General features: G+C 42.2%; 1 protein-coding gene across 2 annotated transcripts in view; it reads right to left on the bottom strand.

The window, feature by feature from the left end:
- The window catches only part of DOCK8 (dedicator of cytokinesis 8), a 230,735-nt gene extending 225,083 nt beyond the window's left edge, over positions 1-5,652 (bottom strand). The window contains exon 1 of one of the 2 annotated variants that reach the window (XM_025423389.3): positions 5,531-5,652. In XM_025423389.3, coding sequence (XP_025279174.1) covers positions 5,531-5,583 — 53 coding nt within the window. In that variant the 5' untranslated portion in view covers positions 5,584-5,652. Of the gene's footprint in view, positions 1-4,529; positions 4,646-5,530 lie in introns of those variants that run through there. The other variant, XM_025423392.3, reaches the window with a different exon arrangement.
- Positions 5,653-26,785: the final 21,133 nt, after the last annotated feature.

Raw genomic sequence — 26,785 nt, 5'->3', positions numbered from 1 at the left:
GCTCAGTGGTTGAGTGTCTGCTTTCAGCTCAGGGTGTGATCCCAGGGTCCTGACATCGAGTCCTGCATCGGGCTCCCCACAGGGAGCCTGCTTCTCCCTCAATGTCTCTGCTTCTCTCTCTCTCTCATGAATAAATAAAGAAAATCTTAAAAATAATAAATGAAATAAACAAATCCTAAAGTAGCATGCCCAACACAATCTTATTTCTGTAAAAATGGAAGGATACACACACAAATGTGAACAGCTGTAATTTTTGTGTGGTCGACGTTTTTGCTTGTTTCCTATTTCTCATGTTGAACATGGATGAAAGGAAGAGAGGGCAGGGGAAACTGTTTCTGCTACCACCAATTCTGCCTTTCTAGTCCTGCATTTGATCTGAATGCAGTGGGACACAACACTCTGTGCCAACTTTACCAATTGGCTTGATCTCACCAAACCCCTGCATGCAGATGCCTTCATATATACTTTCAGAGGTAACAGGCTGCTTTTATTCTCTGTCCCCAAGTTGTCCATATAGCCAGTTGTCAACAGTTGTTGCACTACAGTGCGAACTCCAGAAGCAGAGGGACTACACTTACCTCAACCAAATAACTTCTTGCATTTCCCTAGACCCTAGAGAACCTTTGTGGCTGCTGATCGCTAATAAATTAGACTAGACCCTTATGGGAACCAGGATAGTACAGTTTGTTGCTTTAACTCTTTTCAATTGACCAAAACATGAATAAGCACCTGATCATCTGCCACTGAAAAGAACTAAGTGCTCCTGTTTCTTTGTCTTCTTCAGCAAAAAGTCTGAGCATCGCATCCCTGCCTCTTCCAGGTCCCTATTAAAGAGGATGGAAAGATGGGGTGCTTGAAACATCACCCCATTCCATCACTAGCTCCGTCTGGGGAGCTGAGATGGGAGACCCAGTCCCTTAAGCTCTACTTCTCTCCCCAGGTAACCACATGATGCAATTATATTTTCTTTCCACGGTAACCACATGATGCAATCACGCATCTATCTTCCATATAGAAGTGAGCGTTAGGTCCACACATACCTGTGACCTATCAGAGCTCAGAGAACACCAAATGAAGAAAATTTCACCCTGGTGGAGGCGTCTTTCTTTCTTATTTCTTTCTTTCTTTCTTTCTTTTTTTTTTTTTGAAGATTTTATTTATTTATTCATGAGAGACACACAGAGAGAGGCAGAGACACAGGCAGAAGGAGAAGCAGGCTCCCTACGGGGAGCCCGATGCAGGACTCAATCCCAGGACCCCGGTATCACGCCCTGAGCCAAAGGCAGATGCTCAACCACTGAGCCACCCAGGTGCCCCCAGAAGGTTCTTTCAATTGCACTTAATGCCCAAAGTTCAAGTGGAGCTGTCCCAAGAATTTGGAAGAAAATTATTTAGAATGTGAAAGAACAAACTCCTGAGTCTCCTAAAGCCCCATCTATTGGCCCTTGGTCTAAAACATGTCCTACAAATGAAGCAATTCCAGAAAGCACCAACATCCCTCTCTGTCATCACCACTAAAGAACAGCACTGTTTCATGGCAGACACACATTTACACATAAATTTCTATGCCTGCATCATCTTCATAGACAAAACAGCATATACTTCTCAGGAAAATCTCTGTACCTTCATCTGGTTCTGTGCTTCTGCCCAAAATTATTGGGATTCTTGGATATAATCTGTTTTGTTAGCTCCTTGTTTTTATCTTCCATAAAATCACTCTGTAATGATGATTATTTTGCTTAACATTTTGTCCCTTTTCTGCAACAAAGCAATGTAGATATATAAAGATTATTTATGTCTTTTCTGCCTTCTGACTTTTGCTCTCTTTACCCAGACTCCTTATTTTACATTTATATGTACCAAATTCTCTATCTATTGGGCCAAATTCTCTATCTTTTCTGTGTTTGAAAGAAACCAAGATTTCACTAAATGAATTTTCCAAATATTAGTAATAATTTTTATAATGTATAAAAGCACTAAATGCCAGTAAGAAAGGCAGTTGACAAGATTTGGTGCTCGTACAAGGGCTGTATTATGACATGTAAAGCAGCGATGTCTGAAATCCCAAAAGCAAACATTATCATGAATTTCCTAACTCAGTCTCATGCTTCTTTGGTGCACAGGAAGTCAGAGACAATTACACTGAAACGAAGGTGTATGTACGTGACACAAAATGAAATTTTACTTCTCCAGCTCAGAAAACCTCAGTGGTGGATCTTTCCTCCTGTATCTCCCTGAGAGGTGGGTTCCAGAGAAACATTTAACCCTAAATCATACGATTACATCATACAATTATACTTTGTGTTCAAAACAAAACAAACAAAAGTCCTGCAGGATGGGACTCTTCCAACATATGGATTTCCAACTTATAAGAATTTAGGTTTCATCAGAGCATGGGAGAGCCAGTGCAGTCGAGGGGGATGGGCCCTGGTGGGTATTCCCAGGTTTCTGTTCTGCTTTGGCCCTGCCCCTAAACTGAGCAATGTTGCTTGCAGGAAGCCACAGAATTTGGGAACAGTGGGGGACATTCTTTTCCCACTATGAGTTCCTCTGCTCACTCCTTCTTGAGGTTGGTGTGGGCGGAACTGACCTCTTTACAAATAAAAAATTTAATATATCAGGTTTGAACATTTCTGCTGGAAGAAGCCCATTGATTTTACCCCCACAAACATCTTCAAGGGGTAGTTCGTATCATTCTGAGTAGATAGGCGGAAGAATAAGAAGACTTAGGAACCCATGCTAAATGTCCTGATGGCCATATTTCAACAGTGGGTAGGCTGGCAAGGGAAAACATTTTCTTTTCCAACTGCCAAATTGCAAAACGTCACACTGGTGGTTTAAACACCAATCAGAACGCAGAAAAGTTTGCCAGTGCTGCTACTGAGATGACAATGTTTTTTTAAAAAGGTAATTCTCTGCTTGCTTTTAAAGAAATTTATTAAGGTTCATGCATCAACATAGCACACACCCAATTAAGAGCAGAGTCTTTGGAATGGTTTGTAATCTCTGCCACCACTGCCTGTGGGGCCTTGAACAAATTGCACGTCTGTGTGCAAACTACATCTCTAAGCTTCATTTTCCTTCTATATGAGATTTCATGTGAGTCTTCTAGAATTTTTGTAAGGATTCAGTGGTATAATCCATTAAACGTATCACAGTGTCTGGGACACAGTAGGTGATCAATAAATGGTAAGCTTTAATATGATATTAATACTAAGTATGTCCTGGGGTGCCTGGGTGGCTCAGTCGGTTAAGCGCCTGCCTTCAGCTCAGGTTATGATCCCAGATGTGAGACCCACATCTGGCTCCCTGCTCAGTGGGGAGGCTGCTTCTCCCTCTCCCTCTGAGATCTCTCTCGCTTTCACTCTCACTTTCTCTCAAATAAATAAATAAAATCTTAAAAAAATACGAGGTATATCCTTACTAATCCACTCCTTTGAACAATTTCTGCTAAGCTCCTTAGTATAACTCTTCCACCTAAGACACAAATGGTTCAAAGGGGAAAAGAGAACCCCCCAAATAGGAACATCCAATCCTTATTCTTGCCTGAGGATTAGGGAACCGTTTATACTTAGCTTGAATGGGGCTCTTTTTGTTCAGATTGTATCACACATTCAGTTCCCCTGGGTGTGTCTGGTGATTTCAGTACAGGGATGGAAGACATAGGAGGGTGACCGTCCACCCCAAGCAGCTCCAACCTGCCACTGGCATCGTCATACCCAGCCCAAAGTGCTCTGCAACTTCCGCTTCCTCTCCTACCCTTCTGCCTTGGCCTCTGAAAAATGATAATAAAGACAGTGATGAAGCTGATGGCAGCTAACGTTTAACATTTACTCTGAGCCAGGCACGACAAGCACTGTGTACACGTAATTTCACTCACTCTTCCCAAAGGTCCTAAGAAGTAGGTCCTATGATTATCCCACTTGACAAGCAAAGAAACCAAAGTCTAGAAAGGTTAAATAACAGGCCCAGTGTCACACAGTTTGTAGCAGAGGTGGCCAATCTGCAAGCAGGTCTGAGTCCAGCCAGGGCCTTTATTCTTAACTGCCAGGCCACAGCGACCCCACCACTGCTTTCAAGAGTGCCTGTAGGATTAGCACAGGGCCTGCTGCTCCTCCCAGGTGAACTCTGCCAAACCCCACAGTCTCCCACATCTTTGTGCCCCAGCCACACTTCCTGACCTAAAATTCACAGGGACCAAGGAGCTACAGCAATGGTACGTGGTACACCCATTGCTAACGTCCGTTTGATTCCCATGCTCCCCAAATGAATTAATTGCCCCTTCTGGCTTGCACCAGAAAAAAAAAAAAAAAAAAGAGAGAGAAATTCCCCTAGGGGGATTCCTGACAGACTTCATACCTTTTAACTATAGTACTTCTGGTACTCCAACATTAATACACAGTACACATTAACAAATTCATTTTAAGGGTGAAGAAATAGTAAGGTAAGAGAAATTGTTTGTCCACAACTACACAGCAGGTGAACATTAGACAGCAAGAAGGCCCAGTGGGCCTTCTGGAAGTCCTTACCGCCTGATTATTCCCAGCTCCTTATGGCTCAGACCTCTCCACACGCTATCCACCTGCAAAACATACTGTGCAACTACCCTTTCGCAGGCTCAGCTAAAAGAAAAATCACAAGTCCTAGAGCAGTGAGGGCAGTTAGGATACTAAGTTGATCCTTCAGGGCCAGTTTCATATTATCTTTTAACCAGTCTAGATTTCTCAGGGCAGGACAAGAATGCCCCCCCCGCCCCCCCAATACTTGTCAGCAGTTTCCAGCGGAGGAAAAACTGCAGCTAAAGCACCTCCGGTGAGAACTTTGAGCAGCAAACGCGCCTACGTTTAGTGTGTGCGATTTTGATTAGGAACTGGATGGCGAAGTGGACTCTCCTGGTCCCCGGCCTGAGCGCTATAAATGTAAAAATGCCAGCCACAGGCCATTCCTTGTTTTGTTTTGTTTTGTTTTTCCTTTTTTTGTTTATTTAAACGGAGAGTCTTAAAAAAAATCACTTTTTCCACTTCACGGCTCCTTTGGACCAGGGAATAAAAATAGCGATGTCCACAGGAGCCAAACTTCTTCTGGTAGGGGGGAGGGAGAAATAAAAATAAAACGACAGGGAGAAAAGAAAGCGCCCTGCTGGGAACAGCCCAAGTCCTGAAGCGGCTGCCTGGAAGCACAAAGTCTCCTTTCCACCACTTCTCCACCGGCCCCAGGTCCCAGCAGCGTCTCCAGGGAAGGCGCGGGCTATACGCAAGCCCGCGGCGAGCCCCGCGCGGCCCCCGTGCGCCCTGCGCCCTGCACCTGCCAGACCCCGGGGCGTGCGCGGGGCGGGGACGCTGGTGGCCCGGGACACCCGGCGGGGCTGGCGGCTGGGACGGTGCCGGGGAGGCGCAGCGGGCGGAGGCCGGCGCGCGGCAGCTCGGGGGCGGGGGCGGGGGCGGGGGTCCTCGGGTGCGCCCCTGCAGCGCCGTCCCGGGGCGGGGGGGGGGGGGGGCCCGCTGCTGCGGCGCCGCGGGGCGCGTCTTACCTGTTGAGCTTGAGCGCGAAGGCGCGCCGCTCTGCGCCCGGGAGCGTGGCCATGGCCCGCGCGCGGCTCGGCGGCCTCCGGGGGCGCGGGGCGCGGGCGGCGGGGGCGCGGGGCGCCGCGGGGCCGCTGCAGCGCTCGCCTGGCGGGACGCGAGCCTCATCTGTCAGGCGGCGCTGCAAACTTCCGCATTTCCACCTTGGGCGCCGCAGTCCCCGCGGGGGAGGGCGCAGCCCGGGAGCGGCGGCCGGCCCGGCCCCAGGCAGCGGCGGGCCCGCGAGGGTGTGGACACGCCGCGGAACTGGCCTCCGGATGCCCCGACGGACGGCGCGCTGCGGCCCGGCCCTGACCTCCGGCGCCCCCCCGCCCCCACCGCGAGCGCGGGCGGGCGGCCCCGCGACCCCTGAGCCAGGCCGGAAACCCCGTCTGCGCGGAGCCCAGCGAGGCGGCCGGTGCCTGCGGGCAGGGGCGCCTGCGGGCAGGAGCGGGGTCCGCGCGCGGGGTGCGGGGCGCGGGGCGCGGGGCGCGGGCGGGCGCGGGGGCGGACACCAGCCCTGCCTTCTCCGCGCTTGGGCCTTAACGGCGGTCCACACCGCGCCGGGGGGAAGGCAGATTTGAAAACCAAACAAACCAAAAAGTGGATACAGACCCACTTGTGCAAAAGCTGTGTCCCTCATCCTTCCTGGGGCACCTCAGGCAAATATCATGAACCAGCCCAGGAAAAGCATTATAAGTTATCCCCCACCCCCCACCCCCGACGCCCCTTCAATTTTGTCTGTTTGCAGCTAGAGGATACATGCTTTTCTCTGGGAAAACACTGCACGCCTCTTTCCTGTGATTCAAGACTGCAACCCTGTCCATTTCAGTTTCAGACCGGGCAGTCCGCTACCGGGCCCAGCCCCAGCTCCAGCTCCAGAAAAACCAGAAAAGTCCCAATGTTCACTAGAGTGGGAAAGTACGTGTTTCTTTCAAGTTACTGGTTTGCTCCAAGTTTTGCTCTCACGGAGCACTCTCTGAATACTGCCTCTGTCTGGCAACTTGCCCTTTAAAAATAGGAAAGCGAGATATTTTTGGTTCAGAGCTACACTGCTGTCTAATGTGGCTATTAACTGTTGGAAGTGATGGTTAGTCTGAACTGAGATGCACTGAGTGTGCAAAATGCACATCGGGTGTAGACAGTGTGGAGAAAAATAATGCAAAATATCCTGTTAGTGATTGTTATATTACATGGTAAAATGATAGTTTTGATATTAGGCAAAGATATATTACAATTAATTTCACCTGTTTAGTTTTCCCTCCTTACAATGTGCCTTGCGTTAAAGAAAATTTAAATTACACATATGGCTCACATGTGAGGGTCACATATGTTCCTATGGAACACTGCTGGTTTGCAGTTTGCAACTTAATAGTAAAACATCTAAGGACTGAATTCAGTCTCTTCCTGATAGTTTTCCTTTTTCTGGTTTTGGCTGCCTCTGTTAGCTTAGTGATTTTTCAGAGCTGGTTAGGTGACTTTTCCCTGAAAATATCAATGCCTTTAAGCATATAAGATGAAGTTCTTCAGTGCGACGTTATTATATAGGCTATGAAAAAAGATCCAAAGAGAAGAAAGTTTTTTGTAATATGCGGTTTTTGACTTTCAAAATTCTAAGTTTATTTACTGCACTGGGATCCATAAGCAAACATTTAGATCAAGAAGTGCTAAGAGAACAATTCTGTGACTCCTTTCAAACTGGGAGTAAATGGGTGATTTGTAGACAATTTTTTAACACCAGAATCTTGAGTCTGCTGCGTACCAGCCTTTCATTTGGATCCTCTGAGTTCTAAATGTCTGTGACACACACTTTCCTTTAGAGCAAAAATATTCTGATTTTCACATAAACGCAAATGAAATATAATGAGAGTATATCAAATTTTCAGAATTGCAATCAAGGAAACCTTCTTGGGGGGTTGGGGGGAATGGAATCATAAAACCTCCCACCTTACAGCAGGTCATGCTGCATTTAACTTAGTATTTGGTATCTAATTATAAAGGTTAGGCCAGCATTATGCCCCATGCCATCCATTCTCAGATGGTTAGAAATGACTCCAAATTTCCTCAACAGCCTTTTAACAATTCACTGTGAATATGTTATTCACTAATTTAGTCAGATGCCAATTTTTAAAATGTATCTGCTCTGAGATGCATTCACAGATCACAGATCACTAGATGAATGCCTGGCTTCTCGCTACTTTAATTCCATGTAGTTGGATGTCTCTCCCCAACTCTCCCCTTCTGACTAAAAGGCACTCTAAAAAGCTTCCTTCTTTCCACACCTATGACCTCTCTTGGCCTTCCTCTTTTTCTGCATCTCTTTGTCACTCAATTTTTTTTTTTCACTTTCATAAAATTCCTCCATTGACTTTTTTTTTTTTTTCTGTAGAGAGTTTGGGGTGGGGGAAGTGGAGTGAGGAGTGGAAGGAGAAGGAGAGAGAGAATCTTAAGCAGGCTCCCCACCCAGCACAGAGACAATGTGGGGCTTGATCTCATGACCCTGAGATCATGACCTGCGCTGAAATCAAGAGTCGGATTCTTAACCGGCTGAACCAGTGAGCCACCTAGGCATCCCACCTTGCTTGATTTCTATAACAGATGTAATATCATCATGGCAAATTCTCCTCTAGCTTTCCCTGTGTCTTCTTACCTCTCCGAAAAGCCAAACTCTTTCTTTATATTGCATCATGTGTATTTTATTTAACAAACAATGACACCTTGTACTAGGGCCTGTTCTGAGCCCTTTACAAATATTAATTAATTAGTTAGTTACAAACATTAAGTAACAACATTATGCCTATGTTGTGACCAGAAAAACTGAGGCTCAGAGAGGTTAAGCGATTTGCCCAAGATCAGAAGCTAGTAAGGGACAGAGTCATTCCCAATCCTAAATTGATGCTTATCTCTCAAATACTTCCACTTGAACATCCTCAAACTCCACGATTATAGAACTAAAACTCTCTGTCTCCTCTACCCAACTGTAAACTGGCTATCCCTCTACCATCCCTCATTTCTCTTGGTAGCACTATTGGCCCATTTACCAGTTTTAGAACTTCGCAGTTATCCAGTGTGGGAAAAGCAGGAAATCTGTGTGCCGGCTCCAGGTTTCCACTAACTGCATGACCCAGGGCCAGTCACTCCCCCCATTTGGCTGACAGACCCCTCAGTCTCAGGATGACACCATCTGCTTGCCTCTCTCTGAACTCTGAATGTGTCAGCTCTAACTTCTTCCTCTTCTTTACCCTTTGGATCTAATTGTCCACCAAGTCCTGTTATTTATGCTTCATAAATCTCACCCCTATAAGTGTCATTGTCCTCACTGCTTCCTTTCTGGCCCAGCTCTCAGCAATTAATATCTGGTAACAACCCAGGAAAAGTTTTTAATGGCCTACCTGCCAGTAGCTTCTTTATATTCCAATTGAATCTGACTCTAACACTGTATTAATTTTACTAAGATACTTGTTTCATTGTGTTCATTCCCAGCTCAGTTACCTTTGGTGATTTCCCATATCCCTACAACCAAGTGTGACCTTTCCAGTTGGTTTATAGGCCCATTTCACATAACTAATTCTAATCCTTCCCTCTCTGTCAAGCAAGGGAGATCTTCTTGCCCGGGGCCTTCTTTGCTGATGTCATGCTTCCTCCCATCATAACCTGAAATCTAGCCAGTCTCTCCAAATTCTTCCAAGTTTAAATGGAGCTTACACCTCCCACCTCTACCTTAAGAGTACACCTTCCAGGATAACAGCACATTGAAAGAGCTGAAAGTGTAGGTCATCACCAATAAACACAACCTAGTGGAATGCAAGGTCCACAGGACCACACAGTATAGTGGGATCCTTTGTACATTTCCTTCTTTATTCTCCATTTAAGATTTTGTTCATATGTCACCTTCTGTGAGCATCTATTTAACACTCAGATGCCCCCTTCCCTAGTCTGACACTTTGAACTCTGTCTCCAGCTTTTTCTCTATAATACTTAATCACTATCTGACATACTATGCAGTTTATTTTTGTCTGTTAACCTTCATGTTTCTAGAATATAATTCCATAAGTGCAGAGATTTTTGTTTTATTCACTGCTCTACCTCTATGGCCTACAACAATGGTTGGCACATAGTAAGTGTCCGACAAGTACTCCTTCAATGAATGAAAGAATAGCTGACTCAATATGGAACATGGAGCAGACACTCGATAAGTATTTCTTTTTTTTTTTTTTATTTATGATAGTCACAGAGAGGGGGGGGGGGGCAGAGACACAGGCAGAGGGAGAAGCAGGCTCCATGCACCGGGAGCCCGATGTGGGACTCGATCCCGGGTCTCCGGGATCGCGCCCTAGGCCAAAGGCAGGCGCCAAACCGCTGCGCCACCCAGGGATCCCTCGATAAGTATTTCTTAAAGTGAACTTGAATGGGAGTGATCAAGTTTCATGTGTCTTTCAAAGAAAGAAAGACTCGGGCAGCCCGGGTGGCTCAGTGGTTTAGCGCCGCCTTCAGCCCAGGGCCTGATCCTGGAGACCCGGGATAGAGTCCCACATCGGGCTCCTGCATGGAGCCTGCTTCTCCCTCTGCCTATGTCTCTGCCATTCTCTCTCCCTCTCTGTGTCTCGAATGAATGAATGAATGAATAAATAAATAAAGATCTTAAAAGAAAAAAAAAAAAAAGAAAGTAAGACTCTTTTTTATTCTCCTGAGCATTTATTCTCTTACTTAGGCCTTTGTATGAGCATCTTCTAGCTCTGTTTTACATTTGTCTCTTGGGCGTTTCGAGAAATGAAACCAGCACAAAGATTATTACTAACAAGTAGACATATGTATTTTTGTCTTATAATTACAGACAGATACAGAAAGATTTGTGTGTGGTCCTTAAAACCAGTCAGAGGGGCACCTGGGCACCTCAGTGGTTGAGCATCTGCCTTTGCCTCTGGTTGTGATCCCAGGGTCCTGGGATCAAGTCCTGCATCATACTCCCCTGAGGGAGCCTGCTTCTCCCTCTGTCCACGTCTCTGCTTCTCTCTGTGTCTCTCATGAATAAGTAAATTAATTAATTAATTAATTAATTAATTAAGCCACACTCAGACATTAGAATTGGAGTTTCTATTTTTCTCCACTTTATTCCTTATATTATCAAAAGAAAGCTCAACATATGAAAAGAATAAAGAATAAGAAACTTTCCCTTAATAATCACGGTGACGAAACATATATCTTACAAGCATACTGTATATATTTTTGTATGTACACTTATATGTATATCTATATATACATATATATGCATTTTAAATTTAGGATTTAGGCCATATTCCAATGTGCAATGCTATTTCATTTTCAATAGGAATGTTCATACCATAGCCTTTTTATAACTAGAAGGACTTTGGATTAATTAACTAATTAATTCTTTCATTATCATGTGTGTGCTTTTTATTCATTCCCCAAACATTTGCTGGGTGGTAACCATATGTCAGGCTCTGTACTAAAGTGATACTGAGGGCCAAACAATGAACAATACTTACTCCTGGACTTCGGACTTCGCAGAACTCATTGTCTAGGAACGAGATGCATTCCAAGGGAAAGAAGAAGCTTGAGTTCTGGGTGAGGTGACAATGAAGGGACGTTTTGTTTCACAAAACTCAGTGAGTGAGGAAACAGAGAGAGGAAGTGATTTATTCTCTCGGAGAAGGCGTTGACAGAAAGATGGACGCTGAGGAAGAATGACTTTACTGATGCAGTGACATGGCGATTGGGTCTTAAACAACAAAGAAACATTCGCCAAGCAGAGCGGGGCATTCAGGATGTCCCAGGTGCAAGGACCACTGTGTGCCAAAGCAGGGAGCCCAGGCACGCCACTGTCCATTCCAGGAATTAACAATACATGGGGGGAGGGGGGAAGAGGGTGCAGAGTGAAGTGGTGAGAAATGAAGCTTTGCAGCTGTTCAGGGCCTGAATACGACCATCCTATCAACGAATTCAGACTTTATCTTACCAGACCGGTGGTTGTTGTTTCTCTGTAGGTCATTGTCCCTTGGAGGACACCTCTTGCTGCCTGGAGGTCCATGATGGGGACTGTCCAGTAGAGTATGGGTCCAGCGTGGTGAGGACTATGCCTCCTAGATCTGACACGGCCATCCCCGTCTTCTTGAGCACACACATATTTCATGAATGAAGATCTACATAGTTCTTTATGGAAGGATTTAGGCAGATTTCCCAAAGTCACTTGCATATCGAGAGGGAGGATTTATGGTGGATGGAAAGTCAGGCCTGGTCCTCTGTTCTGGTTCCTTTGGCATCTCGTGGGAGTGCCTCACATGGCTATTGTCACTGCCTCATTCCTGACCTCCGCTGTCTCACTGACTTCCCTTAGGCCACCCCCATTGACCCACTTCCCCAGAAGACTACTTTCTTCTCTCTGAAGAAAAAAATCAGTTACCCATTCCTTGTTTTGTTCTTATGTCTGGACAATTCTCCAGGCAGCTGCTGAAATGTTGTGCTTTCTCCTTTCCCTGCTTTCTGCTGCCTCTGCAGAGGGTAAGCTGGACTCTGACCCATGCCTGAGTAGAGTCAGTGGCAGGCTTCTATTCCAGCTGCAGCCAGCATTCTTCAACATGTAAAGTGCGGTTAATAGTGGTACCTCTTTCTGGGATTGTTATAAAGATTAAATAATGTAAAACCCTAATAGTAAATGATAATTATTCCTGTTACTACTGTCATCTAAAATCTCTACAGCAACAAGATCCTAAAGATCCAAAGAAAAGTAGCTTAATCTCTAAATTCATTTCCCAAGGAAAGCTGAGGAAGGTAGTCTAGAACTAGGTTGGGCAACTAAACAATGCCACCAACACTGATCACCTTATGACCTCGTAATGACAAGGTGGCTCCCATGACTTGGAGCAGCCACAGCACTTTCTCTATGCAAGACTGTCTTTTCCAGTTGTCCAGGAAACCTGCCTTTAGAACTCACTGGACAGAAATGGGTCTGATGCTTCTCCTCAGTGGCAAGGGAGGCTGAGAAAAGAATACCTGGAAGCAGGAGTGGACAATCATGGTTGGCTTAGAATCTCTCTGATTCATTCTCCTGAGCTGCCAAAACAGGAGAAGGACACAGGAGAGGGTAGTCATTCAGTAGGCTGTGAAGAGAGTCTGCCATTCTCATGTTACTGAGAAGGTTAAGTAAGATAAAGCACATAAAGGACAGAACGTACTGCTGGATAGCCAGTATCCTCTCGGAGCATGTGGGTTGTGATTTTATTATTATTCAACAGTTGTGCTGCTTGAAAGCCATATAAACTATCTTTTACATGTTTACTATTATTTTCTCCTAACAGATTCCCAGAAGTGGAATTTATTGGGTTGAAAGTTATAGATTCCTGCCCAAAAAGGCATAAATCTAATCACAAGGAGATAGTAGACAAACTTGAATTGAGGGACAGTATACTAACTAGGCTGTCTCTAAAAAAAGTCAGTGTCATGAAAGAGAAGGAGAGGCTGAGGAACCGGTTCAGATCAAAAGAAACTAAAGAGGGGTACCTGGGTGACTCAGTCAGTTGTGCGTCTGACTCTCGATTTCAGCTCCATGATCTCAGGGTCCTGAGACAGAGCCCCACATTGGGCCCTGTGCTCAGCGGGGCGTCTGCCTGAGATTCTCCCTTCCTCTCCCTCTGCCCCTCCCCCTGCTCCCATGTGCTCTCTCTCAAATCAATCAAACTTTAAAAAAAGAAAGAGAGAGAGAGACTAGAGACAGAGCAAGTAAAGGCAATGAGGGATGCTGGAGTGGACCTCCAATCAAAAGAAAATAAATACTATAAAGAATATCACTGGGGCAATTGGCAAAATCTGCATTTTGACTATGTATTTGCTAACAGTAAAAATATATAACTTTATTTTTTAAATTTGATACTTAGGCTGTGGTTGCCTAACAGAATATCCTTATTCTCAGGGGATACACAATCAAATTTTTTAGGGTAAAGCAACAGAATGGTATGATGTTTGCAACTTACTTTCAGATGCTCATCTGTGGTAATGATGATAATGATGATATTAATAGCATTAAAATAAGATTATAAATAACAATAAAAATAGAACAGTTGACCAGTCTAGATAGATTACATAAAGTTTCCTGCTTTGTAAATGTGAAAGTTTTTCTAAAGAAAAGGTTAAAGATAAAAAATAAAAATGGCAAGCATTATTTTGACTTTTGTTAGCTCCTGCCAACTTCAAGTAATGTTTAAAAGACTTTCATTTTGGGGGCACCTGGGTGGCTCAGTTGGTGAAGCAGCTAGCTTTCGCTCAAGTCATGATAGGGTCCTGGGATCAAAACCCACACTGGGCTCCCTGCTCAGTGGGGAGCCTGCCACTAACCCCCATTTGTGCTCTATCTGTCAAATAAATAAATAAATAAATAAATAAATAAATAAATAAATAAATACATAAAATCTTTTTTTAAAAAAGGCTTTACCTTTTACCCTCATTTACGCTAGCATTTATTCGTACTTTTGCAAGCTTACTATCATAAAAATACATTTTAAAATGTTTTAATTATGCGCTTATTAGATGAGCTGAATATTTTTCCATGTTATTTCACTACATGGTTGTATTTTTGTGGGGCTGTGTCTATTTATATCTTGTCCCATTTCTGTATTAAGATCTTAGCATTTTTCTTATTGATTGTATTCACCTTTTAATATGTTAACAATGTGGAGTGTTTCTCTTCAAGTAACTATGATTTCCCTAAATATCTTTTTTTTAAGATTTTTTGTTTATTTATTCATGAGAGGCACAGAGAGAGAGAGAGAAAGAGAGAGAGAGGCAGAGACACAGGCTTCATGCAGGGAGCCCAATGTGGGATTTGATCCCAGGTCTCCAGGATCACGCCCTGGGCTGAAGGTGGCACTAAACCGCTGAGCCACATGGGCTTCCCTGATTTCTCTAAATATCTGAGCCATTTGGGGAAGGATGGAAACCAAACAGGTTTATATAATCTTTAGAAAATTTGTGGGGCCCTGCTGAATGTCAGTATCAGACCAAAGTTTACATGAATTTTTGAAATGCTTTTTTTCCCATTTCAGTATTCTCCAATATCCTCCCAGTTCATTTCATTCCATCCTGTGCCACCCCCCCACCCCCAACCGTCAAACCCCATATCACCATAGCAATTTAGGTACTACGACAAGCACTGGGACAATTTCAGAAGAGGGAAGAGCAAGCTGCATGGTGGTTCTTTGGACAAACCTGCCTGGCTCAGTGTCCCATGATCCCTACACCCTACTGACTGGGCCGAGCCACAGACAGGAGATTGTATCATGGCACAATATGACTGTGTGATCCTTGCGATTCTTATAACGGCATCACTACATGGTGCTAAGACATAGAATATGGATGTTAGATCCAAGGCACATGATTGCTGTGTCCCCAAATCTATGCCCCATTTAGAAGCAATCTGTGTCTTTTAAGACAGAAGTTCTCATACTTTGGGAGTGGGTAATTACTTACAGAGCTAATCATAAACAGAGTCCCAGACTCATTGAAGTAGGATGAAGCATAGACCTTTATAAGTCTGCCAAGTGCTCCAGGTAATTCTGCTACATGCCTAAGTTTAAGAACCATCATTTGAGAGCCATAAAATAAAATCAAAATCATCCTAAAAGTATAAAATGAAAAACTTTTATCCACTGGAGGTTTAGCTTAGGTTAAGAGTTAAGAGGGATAGCTGGCAGCAAAGGCAGATAAAATAGATAATCTATATTGGCAGGCACACTTGAAATTTAGGATCTGGAAATGGCTCTCTTTCTAGGACTAAGTCATAGTTCAGCAATCAGCTTCTTCAAAAACTGAGTGTATTAATGTAAATGTCCATGTAAACCATACAGTAAGTGTATAACTGATGGATGGAATCAAAACACATTTTTTTTAATGGTTTCCCACTGCATTCAGTGGGGATAATCCTTGACAATCCTATACAGGAATGTGGGCAGGTCCCATGACTTTTCTTTTACTCTAAGGTACAAGTCCTTAGCTGCAAGCATAGTTTGAAGTCTGAGACCAGAAAAAACTCCACCTTATCTTTTATGACACATTTTCCCCCAGCTGGCGTTTGCTTCAGACCAGCAGCCTACAGCAGCAAAAATGGGGAAGGATGCATGGTTGGCTCTTCCCTTCACTTTAAGCCACTTCTCTTTTTTTTTTTTTCCACTTCTGCTGGCTAGCCAGTTTCTGACCTCCTAAGGTTGAATGAATGGTAAGTTATAAGAAAGCTCCAGTAATTCCAAGTGAAATAAGTCAGACAGGGAAAGACAAATATCATGATTTCATTTTTATGTGGAATGTAAAAAAAATAAAACAAATGAATAAAGAAACAGACTGTTAAACTAACAAACAAACTGATGGCAGCCAGAGGGAAGGTGGATAAGGGATGGCTTAAATAGATAAAGGAGATTTAGTATAAACTTCCAGTTATAAAATGACTAAGTCACAGAGATGAAAAGTGCAACATAGGGAATATCATCAATAATAGTGTCATAATGTTGTATGGTGACAAATGGTGATTACACTGATGGCAGTGAGCATTGAATAATGTATGGAATTGCCAAATCAATATGCTGTACACCTAAAACTAATACAACATTGTATGTCAACTATGCCTAAAATTTTTTTGGAAAGAAAGCTCTTATAAAACTATAGAGGGGATCCCTCGGTGACTCAGAGGCTTAGTGCCTGCCTTTGGCCCAGGGCGTGGTTCTGGAGTCCCAGGATCCAGTCCCACATCGGGCTCCTATCATGGAGTCTGCTTCTCTGTCTGCCTCTCTCTCTCTCTCTCTCTCTCTCTCTCTCTCTCTATGTCTATCATGAATAAATAAATAAAATCTTTAAAAAAAACTGTAGAACTAATACTGTAATGAGCTAGCTTTGCATTTTTCTGTGCCTGAGAGATATTCAAAGCTAATTTGAATAAGTTGAGTCTTTCCTTGAGGTTCTTAGGTCTTTTGGAAGACTGTTTTCTTGGGGATTTCTTTCCTATAGGTCATTTCACTGGCCTCATATACTTGTATTTATAGTGTTCATTTGTGACTCATTTACCGCTACTTCCAGTTCCCCAAGGCTAGGGTCCTCTGCTCTCTAAGTGATCCTACTGGACAGGACCCCAGAGGCCCCTTAGCTGGATCTCTTCCCTGTGGCCCACATCTGATCCATTGAAAACACTTGTAAACAATCCTGGCTGATTCCAACACAACCTCTACCTTGGTGCCCAGGCTGCTTTAACATTGTTGGTGAGGAATAAGGCTACATCTTTGCATCTCCCAGCTGCAGGAGAACTGTCATTTCAAACTCTCTAAAAGGTGTCTTACAAGCCATGGAAGGAAGCGGTAACCCTTCCTCCTTTACCCCCCAACTTCTCTACCGGAAATGGAAGCTCTCATTGGGAAAATCCTCTCCAAAAAGAAATCTCTTAAAAATTCCTGTAGGATTGAAGAGTCACAGAAATAGTTTTCAGAGTTTCTTTGGTAAATTCTGCAGATGGTGATCTAATGTTGAAATATCATATTTGTAGTACTTAAGTATCCCAGTGAAACTCATATTTCAACTTTACATTGTTATAGTTTTAGATACCCTGCCATTAGGCCACATTTAGGGAGGCCACAGGTCAGGGTATTCCTTTTCCAAGGTTAGGAGCTCTTGGAGACAGGAACAGCTTATTGGAAAATGGCACAGCTGATGCTTTACTTTAGTAGAAATTATTTTTCCATGTGTAATATACATGGAGATGAGTATACAATCTCATCAGATGCATGAATGTGCAGCTCAATGAACTTAACAAAGTAAACACACCCATGTAACAAGCATTCAGACCAAGACAGAGAATGTTACCAACTTCCAGAAGCCCCATCATATCCTTTCTCTGTTGAATTCTCCCAGGATAATTAATATCCTGACTATTAGCACTATAGGTCCATTTTTTCCTGCTTTTGAAGTTTATAATAAGTAGACTCTTTTCCTTCTGGTCAATGTGATGTTTGAGAGATTTATTCATATTGTTACCCTTAGTTGGAGATCATTCATCTCATTTTTGTGTGGCCCTGGTATGACTATATCTAGACAGTTAATATTTGATCAGTAAATCTCTTCATTCAGGGGAGCTGACACTTGTCTGTGGTCTCCCCAGATCTTCTCTGATTCCAGCTGGAATCCACAGAAGGACTCTCAAGTCACTCTAACGACTTGCCTTGGGTGTCAGTATAAAGCATTTAAGCTCTTGCAATTTTTAAAAACTACGTACAAGGTTAGAATCTTACAGAAAAAGGTTTATTATTTCTTCCTATTCTTTATATTTTATCCCATCAATCTGCTCTTTTAATTTGGCTGATTTAGAATCATAGAACATTTGAGCCAGAAGAAAAAACACATCTCTTGGGAAACATTTTGCATAAATTCTGATAACAGTTGTATGAGTTTCTATTTCCTCAGGAATTATGATAAGAAGTTTTATCACACGGCCCCAAGAAAAACTGAAACAAGTCCATTCACAATAGCAAGTGGAAGCCAAAAATACTTCCCTGAGTATTTCTTGCGATGTACTTTATAATTATGTAGCAGAATTTTTTTTCAATTAAAATGAAAGGCTTCAGAGCATGATAGATTTTTATCAAGAGTAGGGTGGGGATCCCTGGGTGGTGCAGTGGTTTGGCGCCTGCCTTTGGCCCAGGGCGCGATTCTGGAGACTCAGGATCGAATCCCACATCGGGCTCCCAATGCATGGAGCCTGCTTCTCCCTCTGCCTATGTCTCTGCCTCTCTCTCTCTCTCTCTGTGTGACTATCATAAATAAATTTTAAAAAAAATTTTTAAAAAGAGTAGGGTGACTTTTTAGTCTATTTCAATAAAAATTTGTATTTTAAAATTTCACGGTGAAATTCAGTAAGTGTTTTGAAAACTTATCAGAGTTAGCTTCATGGATTAATATCGATACCAGTTTAAAATGTTGAAGTTAAAATAGTGTCTGTGCTCCAAATAAAAAATGAAAAGCTCTAGAGACTTGTGTGTTTTTTTAAGATTTATTTATTTATTTGAGAGAGAGAGAGCGCGCACATGCATGCATGTGAGCAGAAGGAGGGACAGAAGGAGAAGCAGAATCCTTGCTGAGCAGGGAGCCTCACATGGGGCTCAATCTCAGGACCCCGGGATTATGACCTGAGCCGAAGGCAGACACTTGACTGACTGAGCCACCTAGGCATCCCAAAAGACTTGTGTTTTAATGAAATTCTGTTTAACAAATGTTAGAATATAAATAGAACATCATTTTAAGTTGGAAAATCTTTTCATTCAAACAGGGGTGTATATATAACTTAGTTCATTTATTCATCCATTCAACAAAATATTTAAGGAGCATCTGCTGTGCATTAGGCATTGCACTAGGCTATAGACGTGTCATGTGGGTATGGTCAATATTGCCACTGTCCTCAGGAACCTATAGTTCAGTGTAGTTGGAAGATAGTTTCTAGACAGAGTAACTACTGCTTCTATATGTAGTTACAGAAGCACCCAAAAGGCACTAAATCAACCCTTGGATGGTCACGGAATCTTTCCCCAAGTAAATGATACTTAAAGTGGGTAATCAGATACAGGGTAGACGGGAGAGTGGTGTAGACATTCACAAAGGCTGAAGCAACTGGATGCCATTAACTGACATAGGGCATATAGTACAAAAATTTGATGGGAAAAGGAAAGAGAGGGGCACCTGGGTGGCTCAGTCAGTTAAACATCTGCCTTTGGCTCAGGTCATGATCTCAGGGTCCTGGGATCCAGCCCCGCATCGGGCTCCCTGCTTAGCAGAGTCTGCTTCTTCCTCTCCTTCTGCTGCTCCCTCTATTTGTGCTCTCTCTCTCTCTCTCTGTCAAATAAATTAATAAAATCTTTTAAAAGGGGGGGTAGGGGAAAGGAAGAGTAACATAATTAAATGAGCTGGAAACCTGAAAATACACATTCAAAATCCCAAAGAACAATAATCTTTAAGACAGCATAGGAGACTAACATGGGTCTAGAGTCAGGCCAACTTCACATCCTAGCTTCACCACCTGACAGATGTGTGAGATTGAGCAAACCCTTTAACTTTCAGAGTCTCAGCTTCCCCACTGTGTAAAATGGGGACGAAATGTAAACATTCTGGGGTGGTAGGGAGGATTCAGTGGGATGATGCATGTGAAAGTGCCTAGCCCAGGTCCTGGCACATACTGAGCACTTAGAAATTGGAAGCTTTGTTATCTTGGAACAAAATCAGGAGCTGGGGGCAGAGTCAGTATTCAAAGACCAAAGTCAGGAAGATAAAGAGTTTCGCAGGATCCCTTTGGCTAGAGTTAAAGCTACCAGCAATTAGTTTCCTTTTCAATTGACAAGTGAACCATAAAAGTGAATGAACTTGTGGTTGGTCAGATAAAGGAACCCATCAGAGCTGTAATTTACTTTCCGTGGACACAGTTGTTTACCAGACACACTGAAGGTAGGGATGGCCAGCAGCAAAATTATAAAGCAGATCCGTTTTCAAACCCTCCCAAGCCAGCTTTCAGTTTCCTGGTGAAAATGGGAAATGGACTTCTGGGTCGGTGATCAGTTGGGTATTTGCATTTACCTTGGTCTTTGGAAACCTAGTACAATGACAGTAGAGGAACTGTTATTTTAAGGCAGAAACCCACAGCACAAGTGAGATGAGGAGGGAAGATAAAACAAACTTTAGGAAATTTAGTAGGTATGAGAAAGGTGATCCCTAAATGTGCCTCAAGGAAGCTTGGGGATTGCCTGATTGCATCGCAGAAACCCCAAAAGGCATGGGAATATCAGTACCACTGGAAATGGGGATCAAGTGGGGTTAAAAACAAGAGGAATGGTTTGTAAGTCTGTTAGATGCCCTAGCCAATGTTGGAGAGCCAGGTCACTGGCCTCTCCCAGCCTGGGAGAGGCTGGAGAAGGTGAATAGAGAGAATCATGTTCTGAGGAACACTTGGCACATTTGGGGGTGATATTCAATAAGGTGAACAGAAGGGAGGTGGTTTCTGCAAACATTTATGGAAACATTTGTAACCAAATAAAAGCCAGAGTCTTTTACCTCCATTCTGATTCCAGAAGGCTGGAGATTGGAATGTCTGGGGTATCCGACTAAGCAGAGAGGAAAGACCTAAAGATACTGACATCAAAGGGCCCAATTATTTCTCAGGGGAAGGGAGGGGGAAATACAGTAAGATGAAGTCAGAGCAGGAGACAAACCACAAGAAACTCTTAACCATAGGAAACACACCTGAGAGTCGCTGGAGGGGAGGCGGGTGGGGGATGCAATGACTGGGTGATGGGCTTAAAGGAGGGCACTTGGTGTAGTGAGCACTGGGTATTGTATGCAACGGATGAATCACTGTCCTATACTTCTGAAACTAATAATTATTATATGTTAATCAATTGAATTTAAATAAAATTTAAAAATTAAAAAGAATGCCCCAATTAAATGATCCAGAGTACTAGAAACTGAAGCCACCGAAGAGGCTCCCGCCACCCCCCACCCCTCCACCATGGGACCAGAATTTCCTGGAAGCTTTTTTAGTACCTCACTCTTAAACTCAAGATAACCAAAAATTATCAGACATTAAAGGAAAACCACCAATACAAAAGTGTTGACTCAATATGAATAAGTCTTTCAGAATGTCGAAAAAGAAACAGAGTTTTATTTGAACCCAAGTTAGGACAGCTGCCCGGGAAGCACACTCTTCCCAGGGAAGAAAGTGCTCCAGAGAATGAGCAGTTTTACAGGGTTAGATACATTTTTACATTTTGTAAACACTCAAAAGATTATAGATTAATAAATAGGCAGGAATCACAAGTTTTGTTTTGTTTTGTTTTGTTTGTTTTTAGGAATCACAAGTTTTAATGTCAAGGAATGCAGGGAGTATTGATTGATGTCTTAGGGAATAGATGGTTTTCTTTATTTTATTTTATTTTATTTTATTTTATTTTATTTTATTTATTTGTTCATGAGAGACACAGAGACAGAGGCAGAGACACAAGCAGAAGGAGAAGCAGGCTCCCTCTGGGGAGCCCGATGCAGGACTCGATCCCAGGACCCTGGGATCACAACCTGAGCCAAAGGCAGATGCTCAACCACTGAGCCACCCAGGTGCTCCAGGAAACTATTTTCAATTCACACAGAGGATAAGAGTGACATTGCACCTGTGAAACGAGTATTATGTAATTTTAAAAGGACTATTCATGGAATTAAGGAGGGCTTTGGGAAGTTAAAAAGATACATGGTAGCAGGATAAAAAATTCCAAGAAAGTGTGTATGATCAAGTTGAGCAAATCTCCAGAAAGTAGAGAAAAAGAAAGATGGAAAATAAGAGTTGAAAAAAAGAAAAGAAAATTAGAGTACCAGAATAAGAAGTTTAATAGCTACACAAGAGGAGTTCCATGAAAAGAGACAGATAAAACCAGAGGACAGAAATCATCAACAAAATGATTCCAGAAAATTCAAGGAGAGGACATGAGTTTGCAGATTGTAAGAGCTGGGTGTTCAGATAATACATGAAGTTAGACCCATTCCAAGACCCGTTACTGTGCAATTTCCAAACACTATGCATTTGTTTGCTAGAGCTGACATTCAAAACACCACAGAGCATGTGGTTTAAATAACAGAAACTCGTCATCTCAGTTCAAGAGGCTGAAAGTTCATGATCATGGTGGTATAGACCCCAGAATATATATATTTTTAAAATATGTGAAACTAAAGAAATACCTGATCTGAACATATGTAAAGGACAGTTAGAGAATTTATAAGAGTTTGAGATGAATTAGGGGTGCCTGGGTAGCTCGGTGGTTAAGCATCTGCCTTGGGCTCAGGTCATGATCCCAGGGTCCTGGGATTGAGTCCTGCATCAGGCTCCCTGCTCAGTGGAGAGCCTGCTTCTCCCTCTCCCTCTGCTGTTCCCCCATGTGCTCTCTCGTGCTCTCTTTGTCAAATAAGTAAATAAAATTTTTTTAAGAGTTTGAGATGAATTAATAATAAGTAAACGATAGTAAGCAAGCAAAATAACAAACACAAAAACAAGAAAAATATTAATTTCAGGGAATATGAAAAGTTGAGTAGGAAAAGAAAATGCAGGACACCATGATTCAATTGTGAATATCATTTACACAGTTCCAATAACGTTGAAATAAATTATAATCTAACCGAGACAAAGCACGCATGTTGGAAGTTGGGGAGATTGAAATAGTGGTGCATGTTGGCTGTATGTGTAGGTGAGGTATGAGAGGTTGCTAAATTTTCCTATGTACAATCTGTGGATATATAAAAAAAATCATTAATCTGAACATTTATGATTAGTAAGCTTTAAATATTGGTTATGGCTCAACTTAAAAAACCAAAACGCCAGGGCACATGGGTGGCTCAGTCGGTTAAGCATCTGCCTTTGGGTCAGGTCATGATCCCAGGGTCCTGGGATGGTGTTCCGCATCAGGCTCTCTTCTCAGTAGGGAGCCTGCTTCTTCCTCTCCCTCTGCTTGTGCTCTCTTTCTTTGGGTCAAATAAATAAACAAAATCATTTTTAAAAGATCAACAATTGTTGCTCAGATTTCAACCTAAGATCACAAACACAAATGCCCACTGGGGTTGGACAAAGAGCTTAACTAAGTGAAGTCGTCTTGGTAAGATGGGATAGTGTATTGGTGGGGACATAGTAAACCAAAGAACACATGCTCTGTTCTTCAAGTAGGCTACCCCTACTTGGCTCCAGTTATAAAAATATATATTGCAAAATTTAAGGATTTTTGAGTTAAGCCGGATACGTAAGTTTTTACAAATGAAAATGTCCTGATTTTTAAAACACTGCTTTATGAAAAAACATAGCTGTGGGCTATATTTGGCCTATATGCTGCCAGTTAAACGGAAGAGGGTGTGGGAGAGACCTAATATCTCTGAAATTATGTTACATTGGGTTAGTCAAGTTGGCTCTGGATGAAAATAATTTTAAACAGCGAACCAAGAAACAAAGACCTATGAAACTAACAAGCCAGAGCAAAACAAAACAAAGAAACGAAAACCTCTGGACCTTAACATTTTCCCAAGGCACGTTGATGCGATAAAATCAGAATTACCTAGTGCTTATAAAATATCAAAGATTATGCCTTTGACTTCACAAGTTCAGAGAAACAATTTAATTGGGATGACTTCTGCAAATTAACTGAAGATCTAAAACAACTGGATGCCTCAGATCCAGCTTATATGTAAAATATTTAAAGTCCATTTTTATTCTGATGTCGATGAATGTCTCACATTTCTCTTAACTTCGAAGCTAATCAGTGTCCTGTGTCAAATACCAAACAACATGTAGATTTTAGTCTTCTCGTTCCTACAGTGTCTATGTCTGTTAGAATGCAGATGAACAGGGGTAAAAGGTCAAGCAAATAAATGAGAAAAATTACAGTATTGTGTAAATAAAGACAGCAAATAGATCAATGGTTGCCTGGGGCCCAAGGTAGAGAGATTGTCCACAGACAATCTTGGGGGATGATGGAAGTGTTCTAAAACTAGATTGTAATGATTGTTGCTCAACTGTATAAATGAATTAAAATTCTTGAATTGTACACTTAACATGGGTGAATGTTATGCTAGGTCAATTACACCTTAACAAAGCTGTGACTTTAAAAAAAGAATAATGGATGATAAAATTCATGGACTAAACTATAATGAGAAATAAGATATTTACATAGTCTCAAAGTATCTCCCCACTAGATACTTATTAACTACAAAGGGGAAAATAGTAACTTTATGGTGGAGAAACTTGGCAGAGGCTGTTTTAACCAAGTGATCAAAGGTAACATCACCCCAAAGGGAGGTATGGATATCATGTATCTTCTGAAGCCACACACATATCACATATCAGTATCTTCTGAAGGGACAGCACGGAGGAGATAATATCAACTTGTGATATTCCAGCCCCAAATGCATAACCTGAATTTAATCCTGAGTTAGCATAAACCAAACCTGGACTGAGGGACATTCTACAGAATAACTGACCAAGTACTATTTCAAAGTGTAGAAGCAGGGAAAAAGATTGAGCAATGCTCCAGAATAAGTAGATTAAAGAGATGTGACAACTAAGTGTATGTAACGTGAGACTAAATTGGATCCTGGTCCAGAATGTGGATGTTAGTGGGACATCCTGAAAAATTTGCAAAACTTGTTCATGTTAATGTCCTGCTTTTGATGATTGTGCTGTGATTGTGTGAAATACTAAAATTAGGGGAAACTGAAGAGTTGTGTGAGAATCTCTGTATTATTTCTGTAACTTAAAAAAAGATTTTATTTATTTAATTGAGAGAAAGAGAGAGAGAGAGAGACAGCGAGCAGGGGGGAGGAGAAAGGGGCAGAGGCAGAAGGAGAAGCAGACTTGTACTGAGCAGGGAGCCCAACTCGGGGCTCCATCCCAGGAGTTTGGGATCAGGACCTGAGCCAAAGGTAGATGCTTATCTGACTAAGCCACTGAGGTGCCCCTATTTTTGTAATTTGTGTAAGTTATTTAGAAATAGTTTTGTTTTTTTTTAAAGATTCCATCTATTCATCCATGAGAGAGATGCACACAGAGAGAGGCAGAGACATAGGTAGAGGGAGTAGCAGACTCCCCACTGAGCAGGGAGCCCGATGTGGGTCTCGATCCCAGGACCCTGGGATCACAACCCTCCAAAGGCAGATGCTCAACCACTGAGCCACCCAGGTGTCTCTATTTAAAAATAGTTTTAAATGAAATGTTTAAAAGTTAAAATGAAGTTTTTACCTTTTGGCTTGGAAAATGGCTGTGGATTGATAAAAATTAGTGAAGTGATGACCCAAATTCTATCCATTGCTAAGAAAGCAGTAAGTAAGAAAATAAGTTGATGTAGAGATGTATTTAAATTAAGTACTAAAAAGAAATATTATTATATTAACCATTCTCTCCTTCTTGTCCCTCCTTTCCCAGTAGAATCATACTTTATGTAGTATTCTGTATTTCTTTTTTCTATTTAACAACACATCCTTTTAATGACTCTTATATTAGTCAAATAAAGTATTTTAAACCCAAAATTTTGATTCTGCTTTACTTAATTTAAAAGATAGGTTAGGGGATTCCTGGGTGGCTCAGCGGTTTAGCACATGCCTTTGGCCCAGGGCACGATCCTGGAGTTCCGGGATCGAGACCCACGTCGAGCTCCTGGCATGGAGCCTGCTTCTCTCTCCTCCTGTGTCTCTGCGCCTCTCTCTCTCTCTCTCTCTCTCTCTATGTCTATCATAAATAAATTTAAAAAAAAACACAGGTTATGGGTCACAATGATATTTTATGCAAAACTTGGCAAGGCAAAATTTTATTGACTCCAGGGTTTTTAGAATTCAAAGTACTGCTCTGGTTATTGTGTTGCTCAGTAAAGATAATAGAGTGAATGTTTACATTCTGGTGACCACAGAGACACAATACACAAAGAGCCCCGGCCAGGTAGGGCAAAGTTCTGTGTGTTTTGTTGCTGTTATGATATATTTATCATATGTGTGCTCTGTTCTGTTCTATTACTTTTTCTCATCAATATTTACTGAAAAAGAGCAAGTAGCTATCCAGGTGAGTCGATTGTTAACTTCAAAGTTACTTAATCTCCTGGAATATAACCTTTAACTTGAATGCCTGTTGTGACCTTATCAACATGTTTATTGAAGGAAATCCTAATTGTTTCCTTAATCTCTTGGGGTATAGATGTTACAGGAAATGAAATGCTTTCGAATAAGCTGTATATGAATTTACCACACTTGAGACTAATAAAACATCCACTATCTTTTAGTGTAGAGTCTCTTATTAGTCAGAATGCTTCATTCGCTCTTTTTTTGTCCAACCTTCTCTTGGAGGATATTCAAAAAAAGTACTTCTAGCAGTTTCATATGTAGATACAGTGCAAAGCTTTACCCGACTATACTATTCCAGTGTATGAATGAGCCAAATTTATGTAGCTATACCCCTTATGGGTGGATAGTTAGGATGTTTCCAATGTCTTAGCCTTAGAGCAATGTGTTTTAGTAGAATTTCTAGGTCAAAAGGCATATGCAATTAATATGTGGATAGCTACTTTATAACCTGTCTTTCATAAAAAGGTTGTTGATATCTATCTTATTTATTTCAAAAAGTTTAACTTTCAGGGGCTCCTGGGTGGCTCAGTTAGTTAAGTGTCTGACTTTAGCTCAGGTCATGA

Source organism: Canis lupus, chromosome 1 (assembly GCF_003254725.2).
Source record: "Canis lupus dingo isolate Sandy chromosome 1, ASM325472v2, whole genome shotgun sequence".
NCBI lineage: Eukaryota > Metazoa > Chordata > Mammalia > Carnivora > Canidae > Canis > Canis lupus.
Note: the sequence above shows the minus strand (reverse complement) of the source record. Positions and strands in the feature narration are given on the sequence as shown.